Source organism: Melampsora larici-populina (genome assembly GCF_000204055.1).
Source record: "Melampsora larici-populina 98AG31 unplaced genomic scaffold MELLAscaffold_11, whole genome shotgun sequence".
NCBI classification, from domain to species: Eukaryota; Fungi; Basidiomycota; class Pucciniomycetes; order Pucciniales; family Melampsoraceae; genus Melampsora; species Melampsora laricis-populina.
In genome coordinates, this window is record NW_006768775.1 from 1,574,767 (window position 1) to 1,601,985 (window position 27,219).

General features: G+C 39.7%; 5 protein-coding genes across 5 annotated transcripts; 2 read left to right on the forward strand and 3 right to left on the reverse strand.

Moving 5' to 3' along the window:
• Nucleotides 1–443: 443 nt before the first annotated feature.
• Nucleotides 444–4,324, reverse strand: MELLADRAFT_84757 (uncharacterized protein; the record flags this gene model as incomplete). Its single annotated transcript, XM_007408125.1, has 8 exons — nucleotides 444–629; nucleotides 715–928; nucleotides 1,014–1,068; nucleotides 1,152–1,621; nucleotides 1,716–2,030; nucleotides 2,096–2,263; nucleotides 2,492–4,185; nucleotides 4,322–4,324. 8 exons carry the CDS (start codon nucleotides 4,322–4,324, stop codon nucleotides 444–446), a joined length of 3,105 nt encoding a protein of 1,034 aa, XP_007408187.1.
• A 1,133-nt stretch (nucleotides 4,325–5,457) lies between these two features.
• MELLADRAFT_116007 (uncharacterized protein) lies at nucleotides 5,458–7,789 on the reverse strand (the record flags this gene model as incomplete). The annotated part of the gene is made up of 11 exons (XM_007408124.1): nucleotides 5,458–5,713; nucleotides 5,783–5,844; nucleotides 5,919–5,980; nucleotides 6,093–6,348; nucleotides 6,423–6,513; nucleotides 6,600–6,892; nucleotides 6,999–7,192; nucleotides 7,295–7,375; nucleotides 7,456–7,491; nucleotides 7,598–7,605; nucleotides 7,702–7,789. 11 exons carry the CDS (start codon nucleotides 7,787–7,789, stop codon nucleotides 5,667–5,669), a joined length of 1,218 nt encoding a protein of 405 aa, XP_007408186.1.
• A 199-nt stretch (nucleotides 7,790–7,988) lies between these two features.
• MELLADRAFT_116008 (uncharacterized protein) lies at nucleotides 7,989–8,963 on the forward strand (the record flags this gene model as incomplete). Its single annotated transcript, XM_007408079.1, has 4 exons — nucleotides 7,989–8,207; nucleotides 8,275–8,415; nucleotides 8,505–8,546; nucleotides 8,661–8,963. The coding sequence occupies 4 exons, from the start codon at nucleotides 8,016–8,018 to the stop codon at nucleotides 8,841–8,843; spliced, it is 558 nt and encodes a 185-aa protein (XP_007408141.1).
• Nucleotides 8,964–19,473: 10,510 nt separating this feature from the next.
• MELLADRAFT_84760 (uncharacterized protein) lies at nucleotides 19,474–22,842 on the reverse strand (the record flags this gene model as incomplete). The annotated part of the gene is made up of 4 exons (XM_007408123.1): nucleotides 19,474–20,685; nucleotides 20,748–22,392; nucleotides 22,525–22,738; nucleotides 22,818–22,842. The coding sequence occupies 4 exons, from the start codon at nucleotides 22,840–22,842 to the stop codon at nucleotides 19,474–19,476; spliced, it is 3,096 nt and encodes a 1,031-aa protein (XP_007408185.1).
• Nucleotides 22,843–26,387: 3,545 nt separating this feature from the next.
• MELLADRAFT_61868 (uncharacterized protein) lies at nucleotides 26,388–27,207 on the forward strand (the record flags this gene model as incomplete). The annotated part of the gene is made up of 3 exons (XM_007408080.1): nucleotides 26,388–26,518; nucleotides 26,604–26,632; nucleotides 27,023–27,207. 3 exons carry the CDS (start codon nucleotides 26,388–26,390, stop codon nucleotides 27,205–27,207), a joined length of 345 nt encoding a protein of 114 aa, XP_007408142.1.
• Between the last annotated feature and the right edge of the window lie 12 nt (nucleotides 27,208–27,219).

Sequence of the window (27,219 nt, forward strand, 5' to 3'; positions counted from 1 at the left end):
TCTACTACAACTAAACCCAAACCCACATTTCGTTTGTTCTTCTATACAAAATCAATAAATTACAAAACCATATCTAGGAAATAATTTTGATCTCAATGGAATCATTTTCAAAATCAAACCACTTGAATTTCAAACTTATAAAAATTAATCACTTGATCATTTTCCCAAACTTTAATGTAACTTTCAACTTTACCTAATCCAATCCCAATTAAATTCCTTTTAATTTCAAAGCTTTCATCAACTTTTAAAACTTTCATCATCTTTTTTAAATCTTTACCCGCTTGTTTTTCTTGATAATTTATTTGTTGTCCATTTATTAATAAAATCTCTTCATTACTAACTCTAATTTCAAATCCGATTCTCATTTCTCGTTCTATTCAAATCCCCAAACCCAAATATATAAGTAAAAGTGAAGACTTTAAAGGAACATGTAAAGATGAAAACTAACGAGTTCGATTAGTGAACCTAATCACCATTTCAACAAATTCTTCAATTTGTATACACTTGATCAAATCAAGATTCAAGACCGAAATTTCAATTTCTTTAGACTTTAAAACTTTTACCATCCCTTGATCGAATCTACGATTCATACTTCTAAGATCTAATTCTCCTTTTCTAATCCCTCCAATCTATTCAAAGACCCAAATTTCAAAGATCCCTCATCAATCAAATAATACAAAGAACTCCAAAAAAACAAAACCAAAGTAAACTTACCTCGTTCCATGAAACTTGAATCGATTCTAAAAGTTTCTCTCGAATCCAAAAAGCTTCATTCCTAGCCAAACTATCTTTTTCAAAATCATGATCATCTTCATCATCTTGATTAGTAGAACTAGCCACAATAAATTGTCGATTAGAATCCAAAGATGGAATCGGGACTTGAACTTCAGATTCAGTTAAAGTAATCTTTTTGATCGTAGTAAAGATCCTAAGTTTCAAATAGTCAAAAGCAGTTAGAGAACTCAAGAAGAGATGTTGAAAAATAATGATAGAGACAAAGAAGAGACACAAACAAGACAGTTGATCCTGCCTCTACCCTTTGTTTTCCTACTACACAATCATCTACATCTAATAATCCCAGATCAAAGACCATAAAAGATATCAGCTCACAAGCCGTCGAATATTAAATTGAGTAAAGAGAGAAAACTGACTATCAAATCCAACTTCTAAAGCTTTCCCATTCCCCACCACATTCTTAACCTTAATCCCAACCCAACATTTTTCTGTAACATCCATCTCATCCTCCCAAACCAAAAAATCCACAATCTCTAAAACCTTAAGAACAGTCACACGAATCTCTTCTTTACATTCTCTCATCCAATTCCCTCCTTCAAGTCCACCATACCTAACTAAAACTTGTGCAGATCCAAGTCCAATCTTACCAATGACTTGAATTCGAATCTCTTCTTGATCATTTGTGATTTCATCTTGAACGATTAATGAAGGTCGATGAAACAATTCAAATTCAAGATGATAAATTTCTTCAGTTGAGAAAATCTTAGATAAAGATGATCTTTTAAGTTCTTGTTTAATTCTTAATTGTCTATCATCTATCACTTCTACTTCTTTCCAACCAATCCTTACCTTTGATTCATTCTCAATCTCAAATTCAATCATCACTCTTTTTTCAAACAAAATCATCCAAACAAATCGCATCAGAAAGAAAAACTCATGGCTGAACTCATCTAATCTAAACTAAGTTAAATCAAACTCACTTTTCGCCATCCCAAATCGTCAAGTGTCTCTCTACAAGGTTTTTACTCAATGGAATCACTTTCAAGACCGGTAATCGATCCACAACCAAACATTCCATATACTGATCTTCTTTCTTTTTCTTTTGATTCCCTATCACCATAGGAACCAAAAACTCTCTCGAAACCAAATTCACAGCACTACCTAAATCAATCCAAGTTCCTTTGACAAACAAACTTCCAACTTCTTGAGGCGAGCAGGTTAATTTGATCGTCTTGATTGAAGATGGACCGATCCTAATTGAATGACGTTGAGAAGAGACATGAACTCCTGTCGTACTAAAACAGAGTCAGTATATGCCACACTAACTACTACACTTTGTGAACAAAAAAATCTCAAACACCTTAATCTAATATTTGAAATCTCCAATTCAAATAACAATGGATTTTGTAAAGTGATCAAAAAAACCGCAGGTTCTCCAACCACCAAAGTACCGATTTTTTTAGACAATCTAGAATTCAAAGTTCCAAGTTTCATAGAATTTTGTAGTGGAGCATAAAAAAATGTAGAACTTTTTAGATTCGAATTAAGGATTGGATTTGATTTTTTCAAAAGTTTAGGAATCGGTTCAAGTCTTTTACTAAGCCTACAAATCAAACCAAAAAAGAAACATTCACAAAGAAAGATCAGAATCAAAAAAGAAAAGAAAAAGTGAAAGGAAAAGGAATTGAAAGGCAAAAGGAAGTGACTCAAAAACGACATAAGTTCAATAGCTAAAATCATTTTTTCAGGACCCCACCAAATCGAATGTGATTCATCAATTTTTACTTGATTTAAAAGTTTAGGAATTTGATCCATTAATTTTAAACTATCTTCCATAATTGATTGATTCGAATTTTCATCAATTTCATCATTTTTAATTTGAGATTGAAGTAATTTAGAAAGTTTAAGATTCAGTTTTAATAAACCAAATTCATCTGAAATCATTTCTGCAAGGATAATTCCATCTTTGATTAAACCTATTTTGATATCTAACCAACCTGATTCTTCTACTTCTTCTATTGAAGTACCTTCTGTAAGATCAGTGTCAATTTGAACTTTGTATACTTTAAAGATTTCGTTCATCAATCGAGTCAAGTTTTTGGCTTGTTGATGAAGTTGATGATGATTTAAGTTTTGAAGCATCACACCAATCAATTCACGTTTCATCCATGCTGCTTTCCTTTGATAATCAATCTGATCATACCAATAGATCAGTTGAGTCAAACTTCGAATCCGATCACTCGGTACTAAGCTGACCAATTCAGGAATATAAACTCTAGAAGCAAGCTCAGAAATCGAACTTCGAGTCAGAGAAATCAAATTTCCGTCTTCTCTTTTCTTCCGATCATCTTTTCCTACTGTGGATCTTGTAGTTGATGTTCCACTGCTCTTAAATCCAAATAAACTCCAAAGAGCTTCATGGATCGGTTTAGATTCATGATAAGCTTTCCAAAGCGTTCCACGTATGGTAAGTAAACGTAAACCGGTTTGAACATAAATAATGGGTGGTAAATGATCTGATGAGTTAGGATCGAGTTTCATAGGTTTTGAATATATGCCTAAAGCCTGCTCATAGCTATCAAACACTTCATTAATCAATGAGACAAGATTAAGCCCAGGATCGGCAGATGTGTTGGTATTTGTAGAACTGGAATCAACTTGATGGTGATCATGGATGTGAATCATCACTTTGGTCAAACTTAATCTTTCTAGAGCTGAAGCTAACCAAACTAAATCATTTGAAGTTCGTGAAATCGAAATCGCTTGAGTATAAAGTTTAACAGCTTCATCAAGTTCACCAATCATTAAACATAAATCTGCATCAAACTTCTTGATTCGACCCGAGAGTTTCTTACGTGTACGTGAGTCGATGACAAGCGAAGTAGGTCTAGGGTTACTGAGAGGACTGGTAGCAGATTGAGATGGTGATAATGAGTCACTGTATGCTCTATGTGGTTTCTGTAAAGATTGAGAGTTGAGACTTGGAGATAAAGATCTAGGATATGAAGTTTGAGCATTTAGACTCAATGAATGCGTAGTATGTTGAGGACGTGGTGAGGCAGGAGGAGTGGCAGTTTGAGATGGTAAAGGGTTTTCCACATCAGTGAGTAGATGCGCAACAGGTTGACGTGCCTTTGGAGCTGCTTGAATTGGTTTTTGAAAATGATGGGTTCGAGAAGGAGAAGATGATGTTGATGAAGTAGTTTGATGATTGTGATTAGGATGAGTATTGAAAGATGAAGCCAATGGTGGAATGAGTGGAAGTAAATCAAAGATAGTTTCATGAATTGAAGGATGTGGACTGTTTAAAGTCGAAATTGATGAAAGTAAACTTGATAAATGTCGAAATCGAATGATCAGATCAGAAGCAAAATCGGCCATCAATCGATTCACGTAAAATGATTGATCACCAATATGTGGTATGATGACCAGACCATCAACATTATCAGCCTGAGAATCGATTGGATTAAAACCAAAACATTTAGCTAAGAGCGTACGAGGATAATGAGTTTCAAGATTAGATTTAAATGAATTATATGCATCTTGAAGTGATTGAGGTTGAGGTTGATGAGATGATGATGATGACCATTCTCGACAATCGATGATTCCAATCACACCAATCAAATGTCGATGTGGTTCAAATGTTTTCAAATGATTAGATTCACTCGTTAATGTTTGATGACTGTTACTATAAGAAGCATAGTTATTTAAAAAGTTAAATTGAATTTGATTTGAACTTGATGATGATGAGTGGTGATTGAATTGAGTTTGATGTTGATGCTGAGGAAGATTGATTAGTTCTTGAGATGAGAATGAACTGAATTGTTCAAAGATTGCCACTTGTTCTTCATAAATTGACCTTTTGATAGGTTGGATTGGTAATAATAAAATAGAAATTGAAACTATTGATCTTAAGCTGTTCAATGAACTTTCTTTCTCCATCTCTATCATCCTCTCATTCCAATCATCAACTTGTTAATAAGTAACCCCCTGATAAACTTCAATCCTTCATTTCAGTTCAATTCATCTTCAGGTTTCGCGGTGGTTTGATGATGTTGATCGACTTTTCTTGGATTGCTTGCTGTATCGATCGACAGAACGCGTTGTGGTTGTAGTTTCTTGAATCTTGATCGAGCTCAGCATTTCTGCTGAGCCTACCCGATCTTGGCCCTGATCTCTGAGCGCGGCCCATTGGGAGCGCGCCGGACCGGATCCGAGCAAATACACCGAGGGCGATAGACCCTGGCTTGATCGGGGCTTCAAGGTCGGACTTGATCACTGCGGTGGGCATGCAGCAGCAGACACGGTAGAGCACGGCAGACCACAGAGATTTTGGAGGTGCAGCCCCGGCTCCAGTCTCATTGTACATACCAATTTGATCAGCTCCTTCAAGAAAGCCTACCACCCATCAATCAAGTGTAATACTTCTCTTGTAACCATTTAACCAGGCTCCCTTCATACTTATCTTCTGGATGGGGTTTTGTAAATATTCAACTGACAGTGATACCTGGAGTGGAGCGGTATATCCTACTATAGACCTTCTTGAGATTCAACAGTTCTCAAAGAATTTGTGGGCCGTGAATCTGATACCAGGGTAAAGCCCAGTAAACATATTCTGAAGAACCGCACACCAATCACACACTACACGGTAACAGTGATTTGAAAAATCAGGACAGCCAGTGAGGGTATGAGTCCAATTCAATCCAGTCTCCTTACATCTCAAGTTGGAAATTGAATGTATTATCAGATTTTCCGGTGATATCAAAACTTCCAATTGATAGTAACTGAGTCAAGTGGTACACTGATTTGTATTCCTCATAATCGTGACCTCTCGTTCCATAATCATCCCACAGCAATCTCTCCCGTTAATTTAAACCAAAAAAAAAATCGAGCACACCAAAGAAAAAACGCATACATTTTGTTTTACAGCTTCAATCAAATTTTAACCCTAGGCCTGTTACAATACTATCATTGTCACCTAATCCATTGAAAGTAATATGGAATTAATGAAACAGTTCTGATCACTTGATTAAAGAAAACCACATACCATCTTCTCTGCCGATCATCAATTCCACCCCCCATAATCCAAGTGTCACAAATACATTGGTCCTAACATAGTGAAAGAATGTCAGCTTATGCCCATAGATCTACAACTTGAAGAAGACAAGATTAAATTATCCTACCATCTCCAAAATACTTGATGTCCCTCGTTGTTGACTAATAATAGATGGGTATAAACTGATATCTAAGAACAAACAGTAACGAAGCAAGACGGGCCATTCGTTGAATATCGATCAGTTCTCTCGAGCTCGGGGTCAGTTCGATGACTTATCAATAGCAGCCTGATCCAAACTGACCAAAATCAACCTTGAGTATGATAAGACAACTGTCATGATGCGAATCATTGGTTCTTCATCACTTAGCCTGCGCGTGTAATCAAAGCCTCCATGCGCACGCTTGATCGCCACCACAATCCGACTTGCGCCATAGAGTACTACCAATCTATACAGTAGATTGATAAATACCGGTAATGGAAGAGCGGAAGAGCATGCTAATAAAAAATCCAACCCGGCCCCAAACGTGGTCGAGATAAAACTCATGATGGTTGTGGCACTACACAATTACATGAAGTGTCAATCGATAACTATGTGGATCTGAGTAGGTTACGCTTGATTCGAGTAACTCACGACCTAAGAATCATAGGCGGTAGCGGTGGATCAACTGTGGACTTGAATGAGCTAAAGAAGGAGACTGGATCCAATTTTTCCGGCGAAAGCCCTAAGAAGTGGTGAACGGATACGGATCAACGACAAGAAAAGAGAAAAGATCGAGCCGATGTCATTTTGGAGGAAGAAACACTCAACAGTAAATGTTATAGCTCAGGTAAGCCATCATCAAGCTCGTCTCAACTACGTTGCCCTTCCGATTGCTGATTGCGATCCCACTCAAGAATACCACACTCGTCACACTTACTCCAATCAACGTAGCGGATAAACTCTCACGGGCCGAGTAGGAATAAGAATTGAACAGGAAATACGCCGAACCGACATAAATCGCAGCAGAGGTGATGAGGAACAAGAAAGAATATGATTCGTTCCGGGATTCGACGATGAACCGAGAAATTTGTCCAACGGATTGTATACAAAGTAGAGTAGATCTGTTCGAGATTGAATAGTGAAAAGTTGGCGTCAGTTTTGGCTATATGCTCTCATGCGGTTTTGCTCATAACCAGTTGAGATAAGAAGACTAAAGGAAAAACTGACATGCCTTCAAGCAGAACAAAGATTGGAGTAGACCAAGTCAAGATCATTTGCCACCATCCTGGAACTCTTTTCAAAACGCTTGCCATCCAGCCAAACCACGTCTGACTTTCGGAAAGCAGAGGTGTATCGAGAGAATACAAATTGAAGCATGCCAATAAGAAGATTGGGATGAACAGATTTTGAGAAATCCCAAACTAAAGAAATCGGAGTGATCGATCGAACCATATCAGCCTATGGAATATGGGACTGCTGTGAAGCTTTTTCTGAAACAGATAGAAGAACCCGCGTTGCTCAACTAATTTGTAAGTGAATGCAAAACGAGTGTTGCGAGTCACGAGATAGACCGTGGCATGCGCCGAGTGATAAAATGCAAGGCACTATCGAGGTGAAGCCATTTCAAATCGTACTTTGTAAGCTCAATTTGTATCATCCTTTACAAGACCGCTTGAAGTCTTACAGCTGATAAAGCCAAAAAGCATTCTTTACCAGCAATCTAGGAGTTGGAAAGAGAACGGTCTTCAATCAGAACTTGGGTTGTAACAGCTTTTTTGAGTGCTCCAGTGCATGTTTGTTTTCTTGTTAACTCATCTCTTACTCACATCTAGTGCTAATGGGAGGTAAAGCAAGGTCTGACAAAACGATACAGTCCGACTGAAGTTGGTAAGTAATCTCTTGAGCATCGTTCGTCAGGCGGTCAGCTGACCAAGCGAAGTTTCAACCAAAAACGGGTTCGCAGAGACTTCGATGAAGATAGTACAGGAGAATCTTGATAAACTCTTGCTGACGGGCATGAAAGGAATTTTCAATGTTGATCACCAATTATCCATCGGTTTCATAACGCCCGGGTCGGGTGTTCCTGTGTGTGACCCGCTTACCGGTACAATCACAGTCATCGGTCAACTTCACCCCCAGGCTGAAGCACGGTCCAGAGTGCAGACTCGAACGGCGCCAAGGTCGATATCAAGACCGGAGAGTTGAAGGATCACCACTGACGCACTCATCAAACACCATCAGCACATGTTCGCATATTCACTACTACCCAAGTCTGCCATCAAGGCCATCCTACATGCATCCAAGTACCCTCACTCCACCGTCATAGGTCTATTGCTAGGTTCGATCGAAAACGAAAGTGTATCGATCTCAGATGCGATCCCATTGGTTCATCATTGGTCCGATCTCTCTCCTATGCTTGAAGCCGGTCTGGCTATCGTACGTGGTCTATCAAGATCTATTACAATCTGTGGTTCTTATCCTTGAAGACTGAACTGCTTCTCAGGCAGATGGACACGCACGCTCGAGTAATCTGATGATCGTAGGGACTTATGTCGCTCGAGCTCGACTTGATGATCGAGCGCTAGATTGGGTATCACAGCAGCTTAATAGCTTACTTGAATTCAAACATCCGATCGCTTTAGTGGTCAGTCATCATCTCCAGTCTAATAAAATTGCCATCCTACCCAGATCTTCTTCAGTTGATTAATCCTTAATACTTTTTTACAATTCTAGATCGATAACACGAAGTTACGCAAGGCTGAAAACCCTTTCATAGTTGAGTACACCAACACACACCAAAATTTCTTGTATCAAACTCGCATACCTTTCATTTTACTGAACTTCACAACTCGTTCCTTCTTTTTCTTTTTATAATGATGAATCTGATAGCCTTTCCTAATGACCGACTCCCAAGGCTCTTGGTCAAATGCTACACCAAACCAATTCAATTATACACCTTCTAAAACCCTAACTTCATGTCAACCTACTGACCTGGCAGACTTTGATGATCATCTTGAAGATATTGGACTTGATTGGCTTGTGAATCCATCTGTAACAGTTGTTTCATCTTGATCTTCATCATTCAGCTTTCTGATCCCTACCTTTACCCTAGTACCGTGCTATGTCACCTCTGATGTTGTTGTTCTGACCAATTGCAATTGTTTTGAGAGAGAAACCCAATTTATTGATTGCTCAAGAGTTGTTTCTTGTTCGGGTACTTGGCCAAAAGATAACCTTCAGTGATAAGGTGATGATGGTTGGTCTACTTGGTCAGATGGTGGTCAAAGCTCATTTCTAAGCTTTAAAAACTTGTGTACCCAGCCCATCCTCTTGTCCAATTTACCAACAGTTATAATAGTAACAATCTACTGAATTTTCACTGATTTATTTTCTCCATTGTGAGTTGAACTTCCAAATGAAAATGTTACAAGTAAAAAATGCAACTCAGTTGAAACAGCCAACAGCAACCTTTCCCCTGACACAGCCAGAGGGGTTTTACCTGTGCTGGAAAACATTTGCAGTGTCTAATAGTGGAAAGGCTCTAATGCCATTGAAAAGCAATGAATCAAAAAAAGTAACTGTGAATATGTTTGGTGTTTTGAAAAACAGTTGAATAATCTGTCTGTATGCACAACAGCACTTATGAGCAACACTTATCTTCTACGCAATTCAACAAAAAATGATCTGACCTAAAACAGTAGACAACAGTATGAGATGAAGAGTAGAAAAGCTAAAAGTAGAAAAATATCATTACAGCTGTTTCAAAAAAATGCTGTCCTCCTTGTTTTTTTTTAAAAAAAAGTTGCACTAAAACTTACTAACCTAGATTCTACACAAGAGCCACCGTGTCTGGTCAGGGTTTGCTTGTCAACAAGCGCACACCAACTCCCTTTGAGGCAGAAAGGGAAGTCATGCGTGCTTGTCAACGAGCAAACACTACCCGGACATGGTGAGCTGTAAGCAACTTTTGTAAGGGTGAAAAGCTTGCAAAAGATCATACCACAGGTCAATGACCAAAGGTGGATATGAATCACTCAAATACATGATTAGAGAGGGTAGTGAAGTAATGTGTGTAATCAGAAAGGCGGGGTGGTGAAGACAAGTCAAAAGGTGGGAAGAGACTCAAAAGGGAGATTTGTAATGTACCATCTCAATGTTAATAGCACATTGATTTACTACAGCTGCTTGTATGTAGAATCTATGTCAGTAATTTTTAGTGCAACTTAAAAAAAAGACAAAACAAGGAGAACAACATTTTTTCACAAAACAGCTGTAGTACCTAAATAGAGGTGCTTACAGAACATATTAGTTTACAGCCATTGTAAGATCTACTGGCAGATTTTGAGAGCATTGTGTTGTTACTAGATTTAATGTAGAGGTCAAAAACTCAAAAAAGCACTTTTGAGATGACTCTACTGCCCATTGGTCCCATCTACACCAGAACAACAGTGGCTCGCTAAGCTAAGCTAAAGAATATCCCAACCTAGGCTTAGCTTAGCAAGCATCAGCTAAGGCACAAGCCGCTAAAAAAAGCTTAGCACACTCCCACTAAAGCTGATGAAAAAACTTAGCGGGAAAAAATGGCACCCGCTAAGCTTGACAAATAGCTTAACAGAAAATCATACGCTAAGCCGCTAAAAAGTGGCTTAGCGGCTTAGCGGCTTAGCGGCACTTTTTCGCACTGAAATTTGTAATTTATTTTGATAAAATAACTATTATACAAAGATATTCAAGTTATAATTCCCTTTGCAGCATTCTTAGCTAGAACTCCAGCCACAGTCATCCAATCCCCAACCATTGAAACCTTTTCACGAAGCCACAAGAGGCAACTTACATTTTGCTCAATAGTATGTGGCACCAACCGACCTCGATTTGCTGAGCATACATCAGCAGCAGCGGAAAAAGATCTTTCCCCAGCTGCAGATGAAGCTGGAATTGCTAGGAAATCATGTGCCATAGAGGCAAGGACCGGATAGTGATGTTCATGGTCCTACAATGAATTATGTTAGTGATTAGGTTGTATATAGGCAAAAGTTCAAGATGAAATTACAAGAATAAGATGACTCACATTCCACCATTGTAATACACATTTTGGATCAATTGCCTGATCATCATCCCCTTCTTTCACAACCAGTAACAATGGATGATCTCCTTCAAGATACCTTTTCAGCTCATCTGTACGCTCAGTTTGAGTATCATGGCTGAAGATTTGATAGACAGAAGGAACTTTGCTGATTGGAATCACAAAAGATGATGTTTTGTTGTGTAGCAAGCGTTGGGAATCAAGGACTGCACGCTCAGTCTTGCGATTATCATATGCGCTGGTGAAAGCTGCAAGGGCCTCCACGGTAATTTTATCTTGAGGACCAAAAGTCTTCTCAAAGAAGCGGTGTTGAAAGAGAGGGTTCAAAATAGTAGCAAAGACAAGACTTTCACACTTGAGTGCTTCAGTCCAATACTTTTCCATCCATACCACCATTTTGTTGATCATCGGTGCTAGGGGGTCATCTTTGTGTGTCATAGTCTGACATGTTTTGAGTGATTCCAAGAGGATCAAATACTCAGGTAAAACAATGGATCCATTTGCACTATCCTCCTCAAAACGTTTAGTCAACAAAAGAAAGGGCTGGCAAGTATGAACAAATGTCAGTGGTTAAATCTGCTTCATTCATTACTAAGAACATGAAATAGATGCTTACCAACAACTCTTGATTAAGCGCGTTTAGATCATCCCAGTCACCACCATCAAAGGTGATCCCGTGAAAGTATGTGACTTTCTTCACGTCAGTTCCTCGGCGGTGGTTTGTCAAATGGTATTTGGCTAAATCTTTGCTTAGGATTTGATCAATGACCTAAGTGGAACAATGCATGAGAGTTAAAATAAAAAAGATATTATTAAAAAATTGGTAAAAAAAATCTATGTACTTACTTCACGTGCCTCATATGCTTGGGATTGTCAATCGTAATCGGCATTTCATCAGATTCCATACCCAGCAACCAAAGGGCGCACACTTAGGCATTTGGCCTTCATGCGGCGTTCAAAGACACACCTCCAAGATGCACTTCGATTCATCCTACAACACACAGTGAGGCATTGTTGAAAAAGAAGACAAAAATTAACACACAAAGATCAAAAAGATGAAAATACACAATACTTACATTCTTGTAAAGATTTGCCATTGAGTTCCTGACCGGAGCTTTGGTTGATACAGCAAGAGATTTTTGAACCCTTTGTGTTTCTTCATCTTCATCGGATTCATGACCAGATGCTTCTTCTGAATCGCTATGGTAAGTCTCTTTGGGCAGCTCATCAGGATGATGTTCTGGATTGTCTTCATCATCAACCGTAACATTCTCTTCCACTGATGACTTGTTGTTTTCCTCGGCTTCTTCTTCAATCACAGGCATAATGTTGACCACAGGAAATTGACCAAGGACTGCTTCCTTATTGGCAGGACTGGCTTGTGCATTGATTTCCAAAGTGGACAGACCGTGCTTGACGACAAGCCCGAGCTTGTGACATGCACAGAAGTGATGCATGCGCTTAGGGTCCCAGGTGTATGAGTTGATCCACTTGGAAATTGGCTTGAATGAACCATCACTCTCTTTGTCTGAAGGTGGTTCAAGGTGAGAGGCTGAGGTTTGGGAGGCGGCGATTGGTGTATCTGGTGCCGAGTTGTTTGACTCCGAATGCTCCTGTAGCTGCTTATGAATTTCTTTTGCCATCATACTGTTATTCATACCGCAGTCACCTGGGCGAGCATGTAAGACCATTAGAATGTATGTTAGTCATCAAGTAGCCTACAAAAAACCATTTGAAGAAATAGAAATACACTTATCTTTTTGTAAAGATCATCCTTCTTCAAAATCATGACAATTGGCTTGGCTAACCATTGACTGTGATGATGCCAAGGGACAGTCTTCAAAGTCAAATGTCTGACTTTATATTCCCAGTTTGGAGTAATAAAACATACTGATACCCCACTAAAAACGTGTGTGTTACCTTTTGTCGTCCAGACATCTTGAACTAATGAAAACTGACTATCTAATTCTGTAGAATGTGAGTAGAATTAGCTTGTGATTGATCAATACCTAAGGATAACTTACCTGAAGCTTGGTACAAACCAAATCTTGGAGCAATAGATATAACTGTTTGGCTTCATCTGCCATCCACTTTCTCTTGTAAATACAAACCCCCGGTCGTGCATAGTCCAACGTGGCGCGTCAGGCTGGGTCTTCGATCCGTTTCCAGGGCAAAGCTTGCCTTACAAGCCAAAGACAGAGGAGTCAGTTCATTGTGATGAGTTCGTACTGAAACTTAGATTGCTTGATGCCGAAAGAGGTGAGAGTTGACTGTGTTTTCTTCTTCTCAATTGCCTTGACCTCGGATACTAATGGTGGAAGCTTTGCACCAGCTGTGATGGCCTTTCTTTGTCCAGGACATGATGATCCTCCTGAATCAGCCTGAAAATTTCCGTTGCGATGAACTTTGAGATTCCCTTGTGGGTTGCTGGAGCTGATGCAACACACTTTGGAGAACCAAAGACATTGGTGATGGAGGGGTTTCTTGCTTTGGTCCTTCATGATATACATTGAGGCCGTTAGTTGTATGAAACAAACAAAAAGAAAAAAACTCATAAAAGAAACTCACCTCATCCTTCAAGTGATACGGTTCAGAAAAGTACACAAGCACATCATCATACCCTTCAGCATCCTTTTCTTCACCCTTAGTCTTACTTGTTTGGGCGGAAGACTTGATTCTTTTGATTTTGCTATCGGACTTCTGTGCAAGAGCTGCACAATTGATATCCTTGCTCTGAAATGTAAAAGCAAGGTTAGTTTTAATTAAGAAGTGATTAACTCAGAGTCTAACCTGTGCTGCATCATTTGATTTAGTTCTCTTGTGTTGTTGTTTTTGTTTCTTCTTCTTTTTGTTTTGAGTAAGCTGAATCTTGGTCTTGGTCTTGGTATCACTGGCTTCGGCCTGCTTTCTCTTCTTTTTCAATGGATGGTGCTTTGATGTAGCAATAGAGCAATGTGAATTGGATGACGGTTGAACCATATTTGAGGGTCTTCTGGGGGTGATGATCCGGCTGGTTCTTTGGGGAGGTAAAATTACACCATCATTGGTATTGTGATTCGATTCAGCTGAGTTCAACTGTTCTGACACTACACCAAATGTAATCTTTACCGGGCGGTAAAGAAAACTACTGACATAGAAAAGTCCTGAGGCAACAGGAAGAGAGCTAAAAATCTGAAAAAATATGCACCTTGTTCCTAGATGTTGGGGCGTCATGATGAGTATTTTTTTGTATTTTACATGCAGGTATTGGTTTATGTACTAACAATAAACACTGAAAATCATCAAAAACTCACATGTAACAATACCTGAAATTTGGGTCATGAGTATGAAGACAATATTTTGTGGTCTAAAAACTTCAGTAACTTTTGCAATTCTGCTCCAAATAACTCGATTTTTGGTTCATTAAAAAGCTGAACTATTCTCCTTCACCTTCATAATGTTAGTAAGGTGCTATCTAGTCATCTAAACACTCTACATATGTTCAAACAGTTCTGCATGAATAGCTCTGTAGGATCCTTTTTAGACCAGCTACAGATGTGATGTCTCAATGAAAAATGTAGAGGAAAGGCTCACCTTTTTAATGCACTTCAAATCGAGTGATTTGATTCAGAACTGCAGAAGTTATTGATGTTTGAAGATTCCAAAATCCTGTCTTCAAAGTCAAGGGCCAAATTTCAGGTATTGTTACAGGTGGGTTTTTGATGATTCTCAGCCTTTATTGTTAGTACATTAACCAATATCTGTGTGTAAAATACAAAAAAATACTTGTCATGACGCCCCAACATCTAGGAACAAGGTGCATATTTTTTCAGAGTTTTAGCTCTCTTCCTGTTGCCTCAGGACTTTTCTATGTCAGTAGTTTTCTTTACCGCCCGGTAAAGATGACATTTTGTGTAGTGTGAAGCAGTGGGTGTGACATTGCGGCTAGATCGAAGTCTAGTTGGATTATCAATATCGGATTGGTGACTCATGGTGAGTTGAAAGAGAGGAGTGGTGAGTGATACAATGCTGTGATCAAAGTTTCAAAACAAAATACATTACCAATACAGAGAGGGGGCAAATGTGAAGGTCCGACACTTGGACTTCACTACATATACTGGGTGCCTTAAGTACAGTCCCCTCCAAGTGGTTTACATAATCATTCAAGTTCTGCAGCGGCAGGGCCGGGGCCTGTTGCAAACCCAATGATTACAAATCCTAGGCGTGGGGACGTGTACATAAGGTGTCCTCTATCAATTCCCGCTAACGCCGCTAAAATAGCCGACTGGACCCGCTCAAAATGCTTAGCGGAGCGGGGCAGGGATGCCCTAAGCTAAGAAGCTTAGCTGGGGCCACTAAGGTTCAGGCGCTAACTTAGCGCACAAAAAGCGCTAAGAGCACCCACTATGGGTGCGGTAACTCGGTGATTTATCGTAAGTTTAGTGCTAAAATCTAGACAGGTCCACTATGGACCTGTTTTAGACTTGCGGTCCCTACGACTGCATCAAATCTTGCTTTCCCCATGTTCAAATCTACAAACAGCTACGACTTGATTTATCGTAGGAAAACTACTGTTCTCAAAACTTCAAACTGCATACATACTACTTCATCTCAAACTCCAAACTTCAAACTTCAAAACCTCACGTTCGAACTTCAAATTTCAAAGTTCATCAAATCTCAACTTCGAGACATCACAACTTGGAACATCACACTTCAAGTCGAATCAAATCAAGATGTCAGTTCCTCCAGCCTCAACCCCTGCTCGTTCAACAGCCAGTTCAAAACGCGGGGACAACTGGACTGAACCCAAACTTGAACAGCTTGCGAGATCGTGGGTTGTGACTAGTACTCGGCCAGAATACTCAAATAACATGAGTGGTGATGCCTTTTTTGACAATGTTTCTCTTCATTTTAATTCTCACTCGGTCACAACCCGCTCAGGCAAGATGTGCAAGGGTCAGTAAGTACAACTTTACCTTCTATTTGTATATTACAGATTTCAATATTCTAACTTAATTTACCTTCAGATGGCGTACTTTGAATCCAGCAACTCTCAAGTTTTCAGGAATCTACGCTCGTCTGGAACACGATCCCCCATCTGGCTCTTCTCCTGACACCTGGATAGTTGATGCCATGAAGATCTACCAAGCCGAGATGAAAACTTCTTTCAAACATCTCGCTGCTTGGCAGAAACTTCGGTATGAACCCAAGTGGGATGTCCATCTTATCAACCAAAGGAATCATCCTCCTCCAGCACCCCCTTGAGAACTCCTTCCACCTGCAGATGCGACTGAAGGTGGATCAACTTCAGCCTCAACTTCCTCCAACTCGCGTGCTCGACCTGAAGATAGTGGTGAACGTCCGATGGGTGGAAAGGCTGCAAAGAAGCAGCGAGTTGATTCAAGAAAAACAGCTAGTGATGACATGGCAAGGATCGAAGCGATGAATTCATTTACGGCAGTTGCAAGCCGATGAGCAGATGCTAGTGAAGAGTCTGATAGAATCGCAAATAGCTTAATGACAAGCAAACTTAAAAGTAAGGATCTTGAAATCGCTCGAGCGAAGGAAGAAGATTGTCCTGACAAGATTTCAAAGAGAATATTACGAGGCTTGAAGGAAGAAGTTGCTCAAAGATATCAATAGTCACATTCTGATTTCTATTGCCTCATCAATTAGTTACAGATGTTAATCACATTCAAATTGAGCTCAGTTTCTCTTTCATAGTCTCAGTCATGTCAATACAAATCTTAAACCATCATCAAGCAAAAAACTTATGTATTTAAATTTAAATCGGTAGATATGAATCTCATCCAGCAATATAATTGTGTGTATGTATATTTAAATTAGTTTAACAAATGCAATATCAGTATAAAAAGTTGGTTTTAAAAAAGTGACCATCATTGCCCTGCTTCCTTCAGCCAGAGGTCCATCGTGAGATCGCGCTGAAGCTCTTGATGAGTAGTCGAATTTCTTAAAATAAGGGTGTTTTGAAGGTACGTCATGAGGGTATTTTGTACTCCAGGATCTTGTAGTTTTGGAATAATTCTTGTTTCAGAGGTGTAAGCTTCGATTATAGGATCAAGTGATCCTCGATCTTGGATGATCACATTGTGTAAGACTAGACAACACATCATAGCCGAGTGCATATCTACTAGGTACCACATTCGACACGGCATATGAGTTATTCCAAATCGAATTTGTATAACTCCGAAAGCTCTTTCTATATCTTTTCTAGCCGCTTCTTGAGCTTCAGCAAAAAGCCTGGCTGCTGGTGATTGCCGATCTCGCGGCGCTTTCACAATTGTTGGCCAATCGGGATAGATCCCATCACCTAGATAATAGGCTTGTTTGTAGAGTTTTCCGTTGACGGTGAAATGAATTTCATCTTCATTTCCTAGAAAACAAATTCCTCAGATAATGAACTTGAAAGAAAGCAAAATTGAACATACCTTTGAGAAAATCAGCAAAGAGAAATGATCGATTTAATACATTGATATCATTCAAAGAACCCGGAGTTCCAAAGAAAGCGTGCCAGATCGTGAGATCTTGGGAGGCTACTGCTTCGAGTATAACAGTAGGGGTATGTTCTTTTCCTTCAAACTGCCCACTCCATCCAAGTGGGCAGTTCTTCTAAGCCCAATGCATACCATCTAGACTCCCCTTAGAGCCAGGAAGACCACGTAACTCATACTCTTTCATAATCCGATCGAGTTCTTCGGGATTGGGTGGTCAAAGGTAATCCGCACCGTAGATTTTGTTGATATGCTTCATGAAAAGCTTGAGAGTTAATATTGCCGTGGTTTCCCCAATACCGATATAGTCATCGGTCGCATCCGCTGGAATTCCCAAGGTGAGCTGCTTCAGAGCACAAACTACCTTTTGATAAACTGTGAGTCCCATCACACCACAGGCATCTGCCTTTTGAACCCAGAATCTATCATATTGTTGTAAATCTTCGATGATTCTCAAACACAGTTCTTTACTCATTCGAAATCTACGTTCAAATTTGGACTCGTATCTAGCGTTGGGTGCGAAGTAATCCTTGTAGAGTTGCTGAGCACGTCGTTCTCGATCTCGATCTATTCGGATTCGAGTCTGAGGAGGTGGAGATGGTGTGCGAGGCTTATCAAACAAAATTTCAAATATGAGTTGGTCAAACTCTTGTTGTTCATCATCATCTTTTGAAGCCTTCAAAAGACCGTTGATTTGTCTTTTCAAGGAATTCGGCGCAGGCATTTGATTGAGTTTTTTTGGATGAGATTTATGAAAAGATAAGTTATCATATTTCAAAATCAAACCACTGTGGATCGTCCTGATCCACAGTGATTCATCGTAGCTAAATCACTCGTTACATCAATCCGTAGTGGATTTCATGCGTTTACCAATTTAGGTAAAACGCGCATGATTAAATCTTGCACTCAGGAACGCTAAATCTACAATAAATCACGCCCACCATAGTGGGTGCTCTAAGCTACGTGTTGCTAAGGCGCTAAATTAGCTTAGTCAAGCCACTGTTGACCAGAACAATAGAGTTCAGTCTGAAAGTGATATAGTTTTGAGTTTTTGACTTCAAAAGTTAAATCTGGCCACAACAAAACTTTTCAAAAATCTGTCAGTAGATCTTACAACAGCTGTATAATGTATCTGGCTTTGATAACTGATCCTAGGATGTTCTAGGGACACAAGGGTAAATTTTTGGTGAGTCTTTCACCACAGTTTGTCTTGAAAAGCATCCTTTATTTCACACTGATTTCAACCTATGATGTAAGTAACCTGATTCTTCATTTGTCAATTGGATATTCCAACAGTAACTTATGTAACAAAGGCAAGATAGAGGATGAGGGTAGTGATCAAATATATTAGATCCCCACTAATCTGGAAAGTCCATTTGATTTGAAGTCCTTGTGATTTCAAAGTCCAAAAGGATGCACCTTTATTCTGATATGTATGAAGAATACATCAAATCACCAAATCACCAATCACTCTGAGAAAAGATTATGATCAGTACACATGTGTATGCTTTTTTTGTTCAACTTTTTTTGCACATGTCCAATTGTGTCATTCTTCCACAGCTTTATCTTGGGATGGCTTGGGTTAATAACATTGATTTGAATGAGTCAAGTCAACAGTGAGCCCATTCCCCTTAATGACACTCACTGACCCAAACCCCAGCCCTTCTACTTTCCACTTCTTCACTCAAATTAATCTTAAAAATGAATCAAAGAAATCATAATCCTCACTTTCTCTCCCTTCAAGTTCACTTCCTTCTTTCAGAAAAAAATCAACTGAATAATACCATGAAAACCTTTACCTATTTTCTTTTGATTCCTCATTGTGATCATCAATCAATCAATCAATAATTACACAACAAATAAATTCTTTGCAATTTCCTTCTTTCTTTCTTTCAACCACCATGACCCAGAAAAGAGTCTTCTCATAACCCATTCAATTCAACAAACCAAGACTTTCAAATTCTCTCAAGAACCAAAAAACAAAAACAAAAAATCAAATCAAATCAAATCAAATCAAAACCACAATGACAATGACAACTCCTATATTTCGCTTGATCAAATCAAAAAAAAATCAAAAATAAAACAGCACAAAATTCATTTCAAACACATCTTACAAATCATCCATAGATTAAACTCCATTACCACCATTTCCCATCCTACGATTTTGTCCTGCATTCAATAAACTCATTAAATCCATTTGACTACCTCCTCCTCCTCCAACTCCTCCTACGCCAGAGTTTCCAAAATTACCTACAAATGATTGGGGTGGTGGTACAGTAGATTGTACGCCTACAAATTGTGATCGATTCAAATTCAACCCATTTCGATTATTGCTTGTAGGGTTTTGAAATGATGGTGGTATGGGTGCAGGTGGTAAGATATGATGGGCTCCTTGACCAAACATAGCAGAAGGTGGTGGTGGTGGTGGATGATTAAAAAGATGATGTGGTGGTAAGGGTGGTGGTGGTGGTGGTAAAGGGGGTAATGCACCTGAATATCTACGTTGGTGCTCAAGATGAGGTGGTGGTGGTCCAGGATATTGAGCAAGTTGTGAGTTGAAATTCGAATTGATCGTGCGTAGATCCATTCTGGGTTGAACACCTCCTTGTTGATTGATCAAATGAGGAGTAGTAGGTGAAAGTGGATTGATGGAATGATTTGGTGATAATCGTTGCTGTTGAAGTTGTCGTGCCAAGAATGCTAATTTTTGATTCTCAAGATTGTTTCGGTCTCCATTAACAGTAGTGGGTTGAGGTAGATTCATAGTTGGTTGAAACGGATACATCTGTAACGGTGGTTCCATTCCACTACTTCCGATTTTGTTCTTGTTAAGATTCATCTGCTGTACTAGAGCATTCATTGATGCTTGTCCTGGTAGATGGTTCGTGAAAGAAGCAGGTGGCGGTGGTCCGAAAGGTTGAAGTTGATGATGTTGAAGTTGATGATCATGCGATAAAATTTCCTCCAATGATCTCATTTGATTCACAGGTGATGGAAGTTGAGAGGGGCGCTGAGAGATATAGTTGTTATTTGCATTGATTCCGATCGAATGATTATGGCCAACACTGATCGGTCGACGATTGAATTCAGCTTCAGGTACTTGTTGTTTATTATACACATTTTGAAGTCCACTACTGAAACCGGTGGGAGAAGTGATCGGTGGAGGTGAATTGAATTTGGATGATGGTAGATGTTGAGAGGTATATGCATTCAAATCCATCATATGGTGTTGGGGTTGGCTACTCGTGGCGGAACCGGCTGCCGCTACATTTTTCATGGGCTGATACGGATAACTCTGACCATCCTGTAAAGAAGGATGCGTTGCAGGCTCGAGGGGTTGCTGGTGATTTAAAAGCAATCAGCATAAGGACACGAATTCATGAGAATCATTGGAAATCTCACCTGAGAGCTCATTTGCAACATACTCAACACTCTTGCCATGTTTTCAGGATCAGCACTTGCACTGCGATGTAAAATGCTACGTTGGTCTTCATTTGGCAGGGAAGATCGACTTGCTGAATGGTCAGATTGTTGAAGATGGAGAGGATTGTGCTGCGAAAGAGTAAGATCGAAGTGGGATGGAGCAGAGGGTGGGGGGTTTCCGAATCCTGGTCCATGCTCATTTTCATCTCTTTGATGAGTGGAGTTGTCAAAAAATTTTGCGAACCGACTGGCTCTAGGTTGCGAGGCAACGTCGTCATCGGCCGGCGCAGACGCAGCCGGTCCAGCAGTTGCATTATTGTTTTGGAGTAGTGACGCAAAGTGTGGGGTTTTAGCAGATGAGGCGATCAACGAGATTTGACTATCCACCGCGTTCTCTTCATGATCCGAGTCAGCGAGCTTGAGGTTCAGTGCATCGGGAAAATTACGAGAAGGCTGACGATGATCTGATCCATTGGCCTTTTTCGAATCAGGAGATAGATCCGAACTAGCTTGGGGAGGATTCGCAGCAGCAGCAGCAGCTTGTTTCTTCTTGGCATCCATAGCTTTCATCTCAGCTTTCCACGCTTGAATTGCATCTGTTTCACTTGTAGCTCCAAGACCTGCAGAAGGGTTTCGATCATTGGTTTGTCGAGACATTTCCCATTTGCCTTCACCCGAGTCCCAAAGTCCATCTTTGACACGCTTGCCTTGCAGGGGCATCGAAGACACAAAGTTATCATTCATGGCATTCTCTTCATGAGCCGATGCGGGCCACTCATTAAGATTATAATCATCATGTTTATCTTTATCGCGCGGTCGACTGCTGTTATAGCTCACCGACCGGCCCGGTGTGGGAGAAGGGCCTAGGTGTTTGTCGCGCTCTTTACCATATGTGTGATTGTTTTCATTGAAGTCACGAATGTTTTCACGATGGTCACGCTCCTTGGTAGATGTACCATGATGATGATCGGATTGAAGCTTCTTATGGTTGGCATGAGAACCATTGGGTAGAGGTCTTCGCCAGTGTGGCTGTTGATGTTCATCAGCCTCATCTCGGTTGTTGACGGGAGATGTGCGATTGTTGCGATCCTTATCTCGTTCTCCGTCTCGTTTTGAATCGGTGGCATATCGATCCATCGTACGCCGAGCAGAAGACCTCGATTCGCTTGTGTTTCCATCTTCGGGAAGCAGACGATTGACAACTCGATCCTTTGAGTTATTGTTGTTACCAGGGTATGAATCCACCAGTCTTCGCCGGGGATTATCATCATTCGAATTGTCGGGTCTTCCTAGGTGAGGAGCAGAGTCCCGATCTATACCTCGCCGATTGAGTTTAGGACCATTATTTGAAGGATTTGTAGGTTGATGGAGATTGAGTCCCAGCGAGCCAGAATTTGCATTATCCTCGGATCCGAATTTACCGAAATTGGCAAAAGGATTCCTCGCAGGTGGCTGACCACGACCCATCATAGGTAAGAAGGAGACATTGAGAGGTGAGGTGATTGAAGAATGATTACCGTCTTCAGGTGATTGTAATGAATGAGGACGTGGAAAAGTAGATGGCAGAGATTGATTATGAGATGGAGTAGATTGATTTGGTTTGCTTGGTGGAGGATCAAATTCACTGGTCAAGGACAAGAAGGACAGGAGGATTAGCGTCACCATAAAATTGAGATAGGAGGAAGATGAAGTTTTGAGTAGAAACCGAACAAAAGAGTGATCGAAGGTGAGGTGATCGGATAAGGGGCAAACATACCCAAACCAGTCTATCAGAGGTTTTAGTGCCTCAGGCCTCACACAGAGTGGACTGTTGGCGAGTGCAAGTAAACGGCTTCGAGTGTAATGGATTGGAGCTTTCTGTTTAGGTGAAGTGATTGAGATTGGAGAACCGGGAGATAAAGTGTATGAGGAAGAAGAAGATTGTTGTTCCATCTTTAAAGATGCGTAAGCTCTTGCAGCCGAAAGAAGAGCTATTTAGAGGCAAGCAAGATGATGATTAGTCGAATGAAAGAAAAGCTTATGAGAAGATAGAAAGATGAGAATACGAACCTGCATCAGCCGAAGCAACGGACATCGTATATGAATAGGAGAAGACAAAGATCTGAGATGATGATTAGAAAGACTATGATAAGTTGAGAAGATGAGTAGAGTATGAAGTCTGACTGAGTTTGGATCTATGTACTGGTTTTGTTGAGATTGAAGTTGAGTGTCGAAGTTGAAGTTGAAGTGTTCTAGTTTCCTTCAAAGAGAAACAGAGAACCGCTGGAAGAGAACCTGATGGTAATCAAAGAAATTCAATACATGATACATGTTACATGTACCATAATGACGAAGTTCATACAGATCAGCTGACTCTCATTTCACGGACGGTCAACAAACCACAACTTTCATTTTTCGCAAGCTCATTATCATCAGAACTCTTTGCATCATCAAAACCCCTCGATATGTCCCCACCCCCTCAGATTGCTCTATAAACGTCCTCAGGACCGGGCAGAAGACAATCAGCACGATCCCCCCGCGAAAAAGTCGACTCTTGTCCGTCCCCAAAACGATACTGATCGAATGATGAGCAATCTTACCTTCTTATGGGAAAAAGACTCACGCCAAGACGATGCCCTCCTTCACAGCGTGATCAACATGATGTCGATTTTCATCGAGACGATCAAAGAGCTCCGCGAAGAAACTCACACCTTAAAATCCAGACGTGAGGCCCCTCAGACACCCAGTCCCCAGGCCCCCTATCAACCACTACCTGTCAAGCCAAACGTCTAGACCAACCCTTATCCCAAACAGGCTCCTATGCCCACTCCCAAATCTCCTAAAAACACCAATATCAATAAATTCAAAGCTGCCACCCTGATCATTCACAAAACCCCTGCAACAGTTCCCTTCAAAGGAATGAGTAATATGGAAACTGTCCACAATATCAACATTGCCTTGATTTCAATCAAAGCTGAAGTGAATGGAACTCAGGTTATGGTACAAAGTGCATCCATGCTCGAGTCTGGCGATATTCTCATGAACATGGATAACAGTCTTATGATGAACTGGCTCCCAGAGAACAAACACTGCTGGACAAAACTCACACCCAGTCCTTTTTATTTATGTCCCTTCTGACCTCAAATCAAGAAAGAAGGCTTACCTGAAAGACTTTGCAAACAAAACAATCTTCCTCTTGATGCTATTCACTCAGTCAAATGGCTCAAAAACTCTATAGATACAGGGAAGATGCACAGCACCATGATTGCTCCACAGATGCTCAAGCCAGGAAATCAGTCTCATTGCTTAGCTTCTTTGGTTTCAGACTCTCTTCACCAAAGCAGGTCCCCACCTGTTTTTATACAGGTACACAACCCACAGCCATTGACCTAGAGGTAAATACAAGAGGTTTAGTGGATCCTAATACCCTATATCTGTGGAGACCTAAGTGCTTAATTCTTTCAATTCCAGGATTATTTGCAAAACTTTGATCTCTGGAATGTTGATTGAATATTACAATTTTGACTGTCTTACCAAAGCCTTTCCATGAAACTTTACCATTGCAATGGACAGATTATCTTCACAAACTCTGTGGTAAAATGTGTATATCTCTGTAAAAAGATGCAGGATTCCTAGCACATCCAATCTGAGGCATCTTTGTTGGCAGTGATAATGTGGGATGTGCTTTGTAACAAGGTGATTCTTTCCCGGATGGCATGAAAACATAAGTAAGTCCATGTTCAGTTAAAAGAAGCACATCAATTCAGGATTGGCATGCAAGCTCTTCACTCCACCCATGTCAGAGCGATAGTGTGTTGCTACAACGCAACAGAACACTCCTCATTTCCATTGTGTGATGTATACTTCAAGCAAGCATTCTGGTCAAGTTTTTGGAGTTTCAGCAACAAAAATAGGTGTAGTCTCTTGACTCATCTGACTCTTGCACCTGAGCAGGTGAATCTTTATCACATTCCTAACGGAAACGTATACTTAGCTCATACGAACAGAAGGTGCCCTTCCAGAGATCAAATTTTTGGAAACGTCGCATTTGTGATTGTAAGACAAATTTGCATGAAACCAATAGCAATCATATTACCACTAAAGAATACGCCTTCGATATGCTCATCAAGCCATTATTCTAGGAAAGATGAATTGAAAGGCGATAGGTACAGATCATTGAATTAGTTCTCATGAAGAATAAAATATTTGTTATCTGATCCAAAACTATCATTGTCTTTGGTAAAACCAAATTTTGCACATTTACTGAAGGGTGGTAAATTCGCTCCTTACCAATATTATAAAGGGATCGCCATGCTCTTTCATCAATCATTCATCGAACAGATTTTCACACATCATCACCCACGCAGGAGAGTAGTGTATTCGGCATTTGAGCCTCTTTAAATCCAGTAGGCTTGAGATAGGTTGTTCCTGGAAGTGACATCCTGGATATTGATTGACCTGTGATATGATTCTAGGGAAGTTGAATTCATAAGTTTTTTCAACGATGAGACATGGATGTGCACATGAAAAGTCCCCTTGCTTCAAGACATGATCAGCGTAGGTGTTGCGTTTGTCGGTCCTTACGCTATCTTTTAGCAAGGTGATTGAGAAGATCTGCGTTGAACGTGATATTATCGTATGCCGTCCTAATGATGATCATCACAACCTCTGTCGCTATCAGTGCTAACTTGCAACAAACCATCTTCTGCATTTCTATCCTTCCATGCGCTCATTCTCAGCTTCTAAAACTTAATTTCTAACGACGGAACTCCAACAAGCGAGGTATAGGTGTTCGAAAGCTACCCATTGAATCCAACTTGGCAAAATCACTTGGACCAGCTTGAAAGTAAATCGACCGTCTACCAAGGAAAAGAGCTACTTGGTTCAATTTTTTTCAGTCAGTCGTTAAGCTTCTGCATCTTCATTCAAAAACCGTAACACTAAACTAAAACCAAATTCATTATTTAACCTTAACTCCGTCATGACGTGCTTCTTTGATGATGATGATGATAATTACCAATGCTACTACAGTCAAAGAGAAATTGTTATACACCTAATTTGAGATCGTGAGCCAAAATCAAAGTCTTTTTTTTTGTATGAAATCATCAACCCAAACAAAAAACTAATATTTTACTTTTATATTCTCTCGAATCCTCGTCACCATAATTTTCTTTTCCTTCCCAACGATCATGATTATTTAAAAAAGTTCAACTTGAATTACATCTTAGTACTCGATAATTCATTCGTACCTTCTTTCCAAAAAAACCAATAACTTATTATTTATCTTTAAAGTTATTTAATTTTTTTAGTATTTGGTGAAACACTTTTTTTTTCGTATTTATCGTGATATCTGGAAGCACAGGAAGCACTTCTTCTCATTTAACGCTGGCGTTAATCAATCAAAAACAATTCAACCTTCATTAAACATCTTCATTTGAAAGCTACATCAACACATTTCTCGACGATTTCTTCGTACCGTACAAGTCTTCTAAAGAATCCTACTCAACCACAAACCACCTAATAAAAAAACCCGTACGTTCGTCTTCATTTAATTTTCTTCAACCTTTCGTGAATCTAACCAACATTTTTGTTTGATCATCTTATATATTTTAAATCATAACTCATTTCAAAGAAACCAAAATGTCAGATATCGAAAAAGGAAAGATAGATGCAGTACCACCCACAAACCCAACTCCACCCAAACCTGAATTAACTGAAAAAGAAAAAATGAAAGAATCACATTTTTGGAGAAAGACTGCAATTTATGCTGGGTAAGTAAAACCTATTGAATACAGAGTAATTGATTACTTGATTTTTCTGAATACTCACGATTTGTTTAACTTTTCTTTTCTTTAGATTGGCTGCTTTTGTAGTTTTAGTAATTTGTAAGTCTTTCTTAACCTCTATGTACTTTTTTTTCTACATATGATCTCCTTCTTTCCAAAAAAAACGAAAACCGAACTACAAACTGATCTCTTCGCATTTGTCATACGGTGTTCTTTTCGACAGTTTTTTCTTCTTGTAAATTTCTTCCTACAGTCATTTCAAGACATTGTGCAAGATGATTGTTTTTCAAAGCAATCTTCTCCCCTCACCACGGGAATCGACAGAACCCCATGATACTCTTCAAAACATATATATACATCATCTTTTGTACACGAATCTACAATATTAAAACTTTCACATTCTTTGGCCATCTTTCTTAATCAATTATAAATTAAACTTTTACTTAGGGTCTTTGGTTTTCGTTTTTTTTCTCTATTTTACATTACTAGATTTTATATTAATCGTAAGGAAAGCATTTTTAGAATATATCATCCGCTTGAAGCGTTTTATGAGCATTCAGATACATGATCAAAAGAGAGAGAGAGAGAACGATATCAGCGCAACAGATCCCCCAGTTGAATTACATAATCCAGAAGTTACGATCATCGGAGTTGAACAGGGCAATGTGGAGTGACGGTGAGCAATT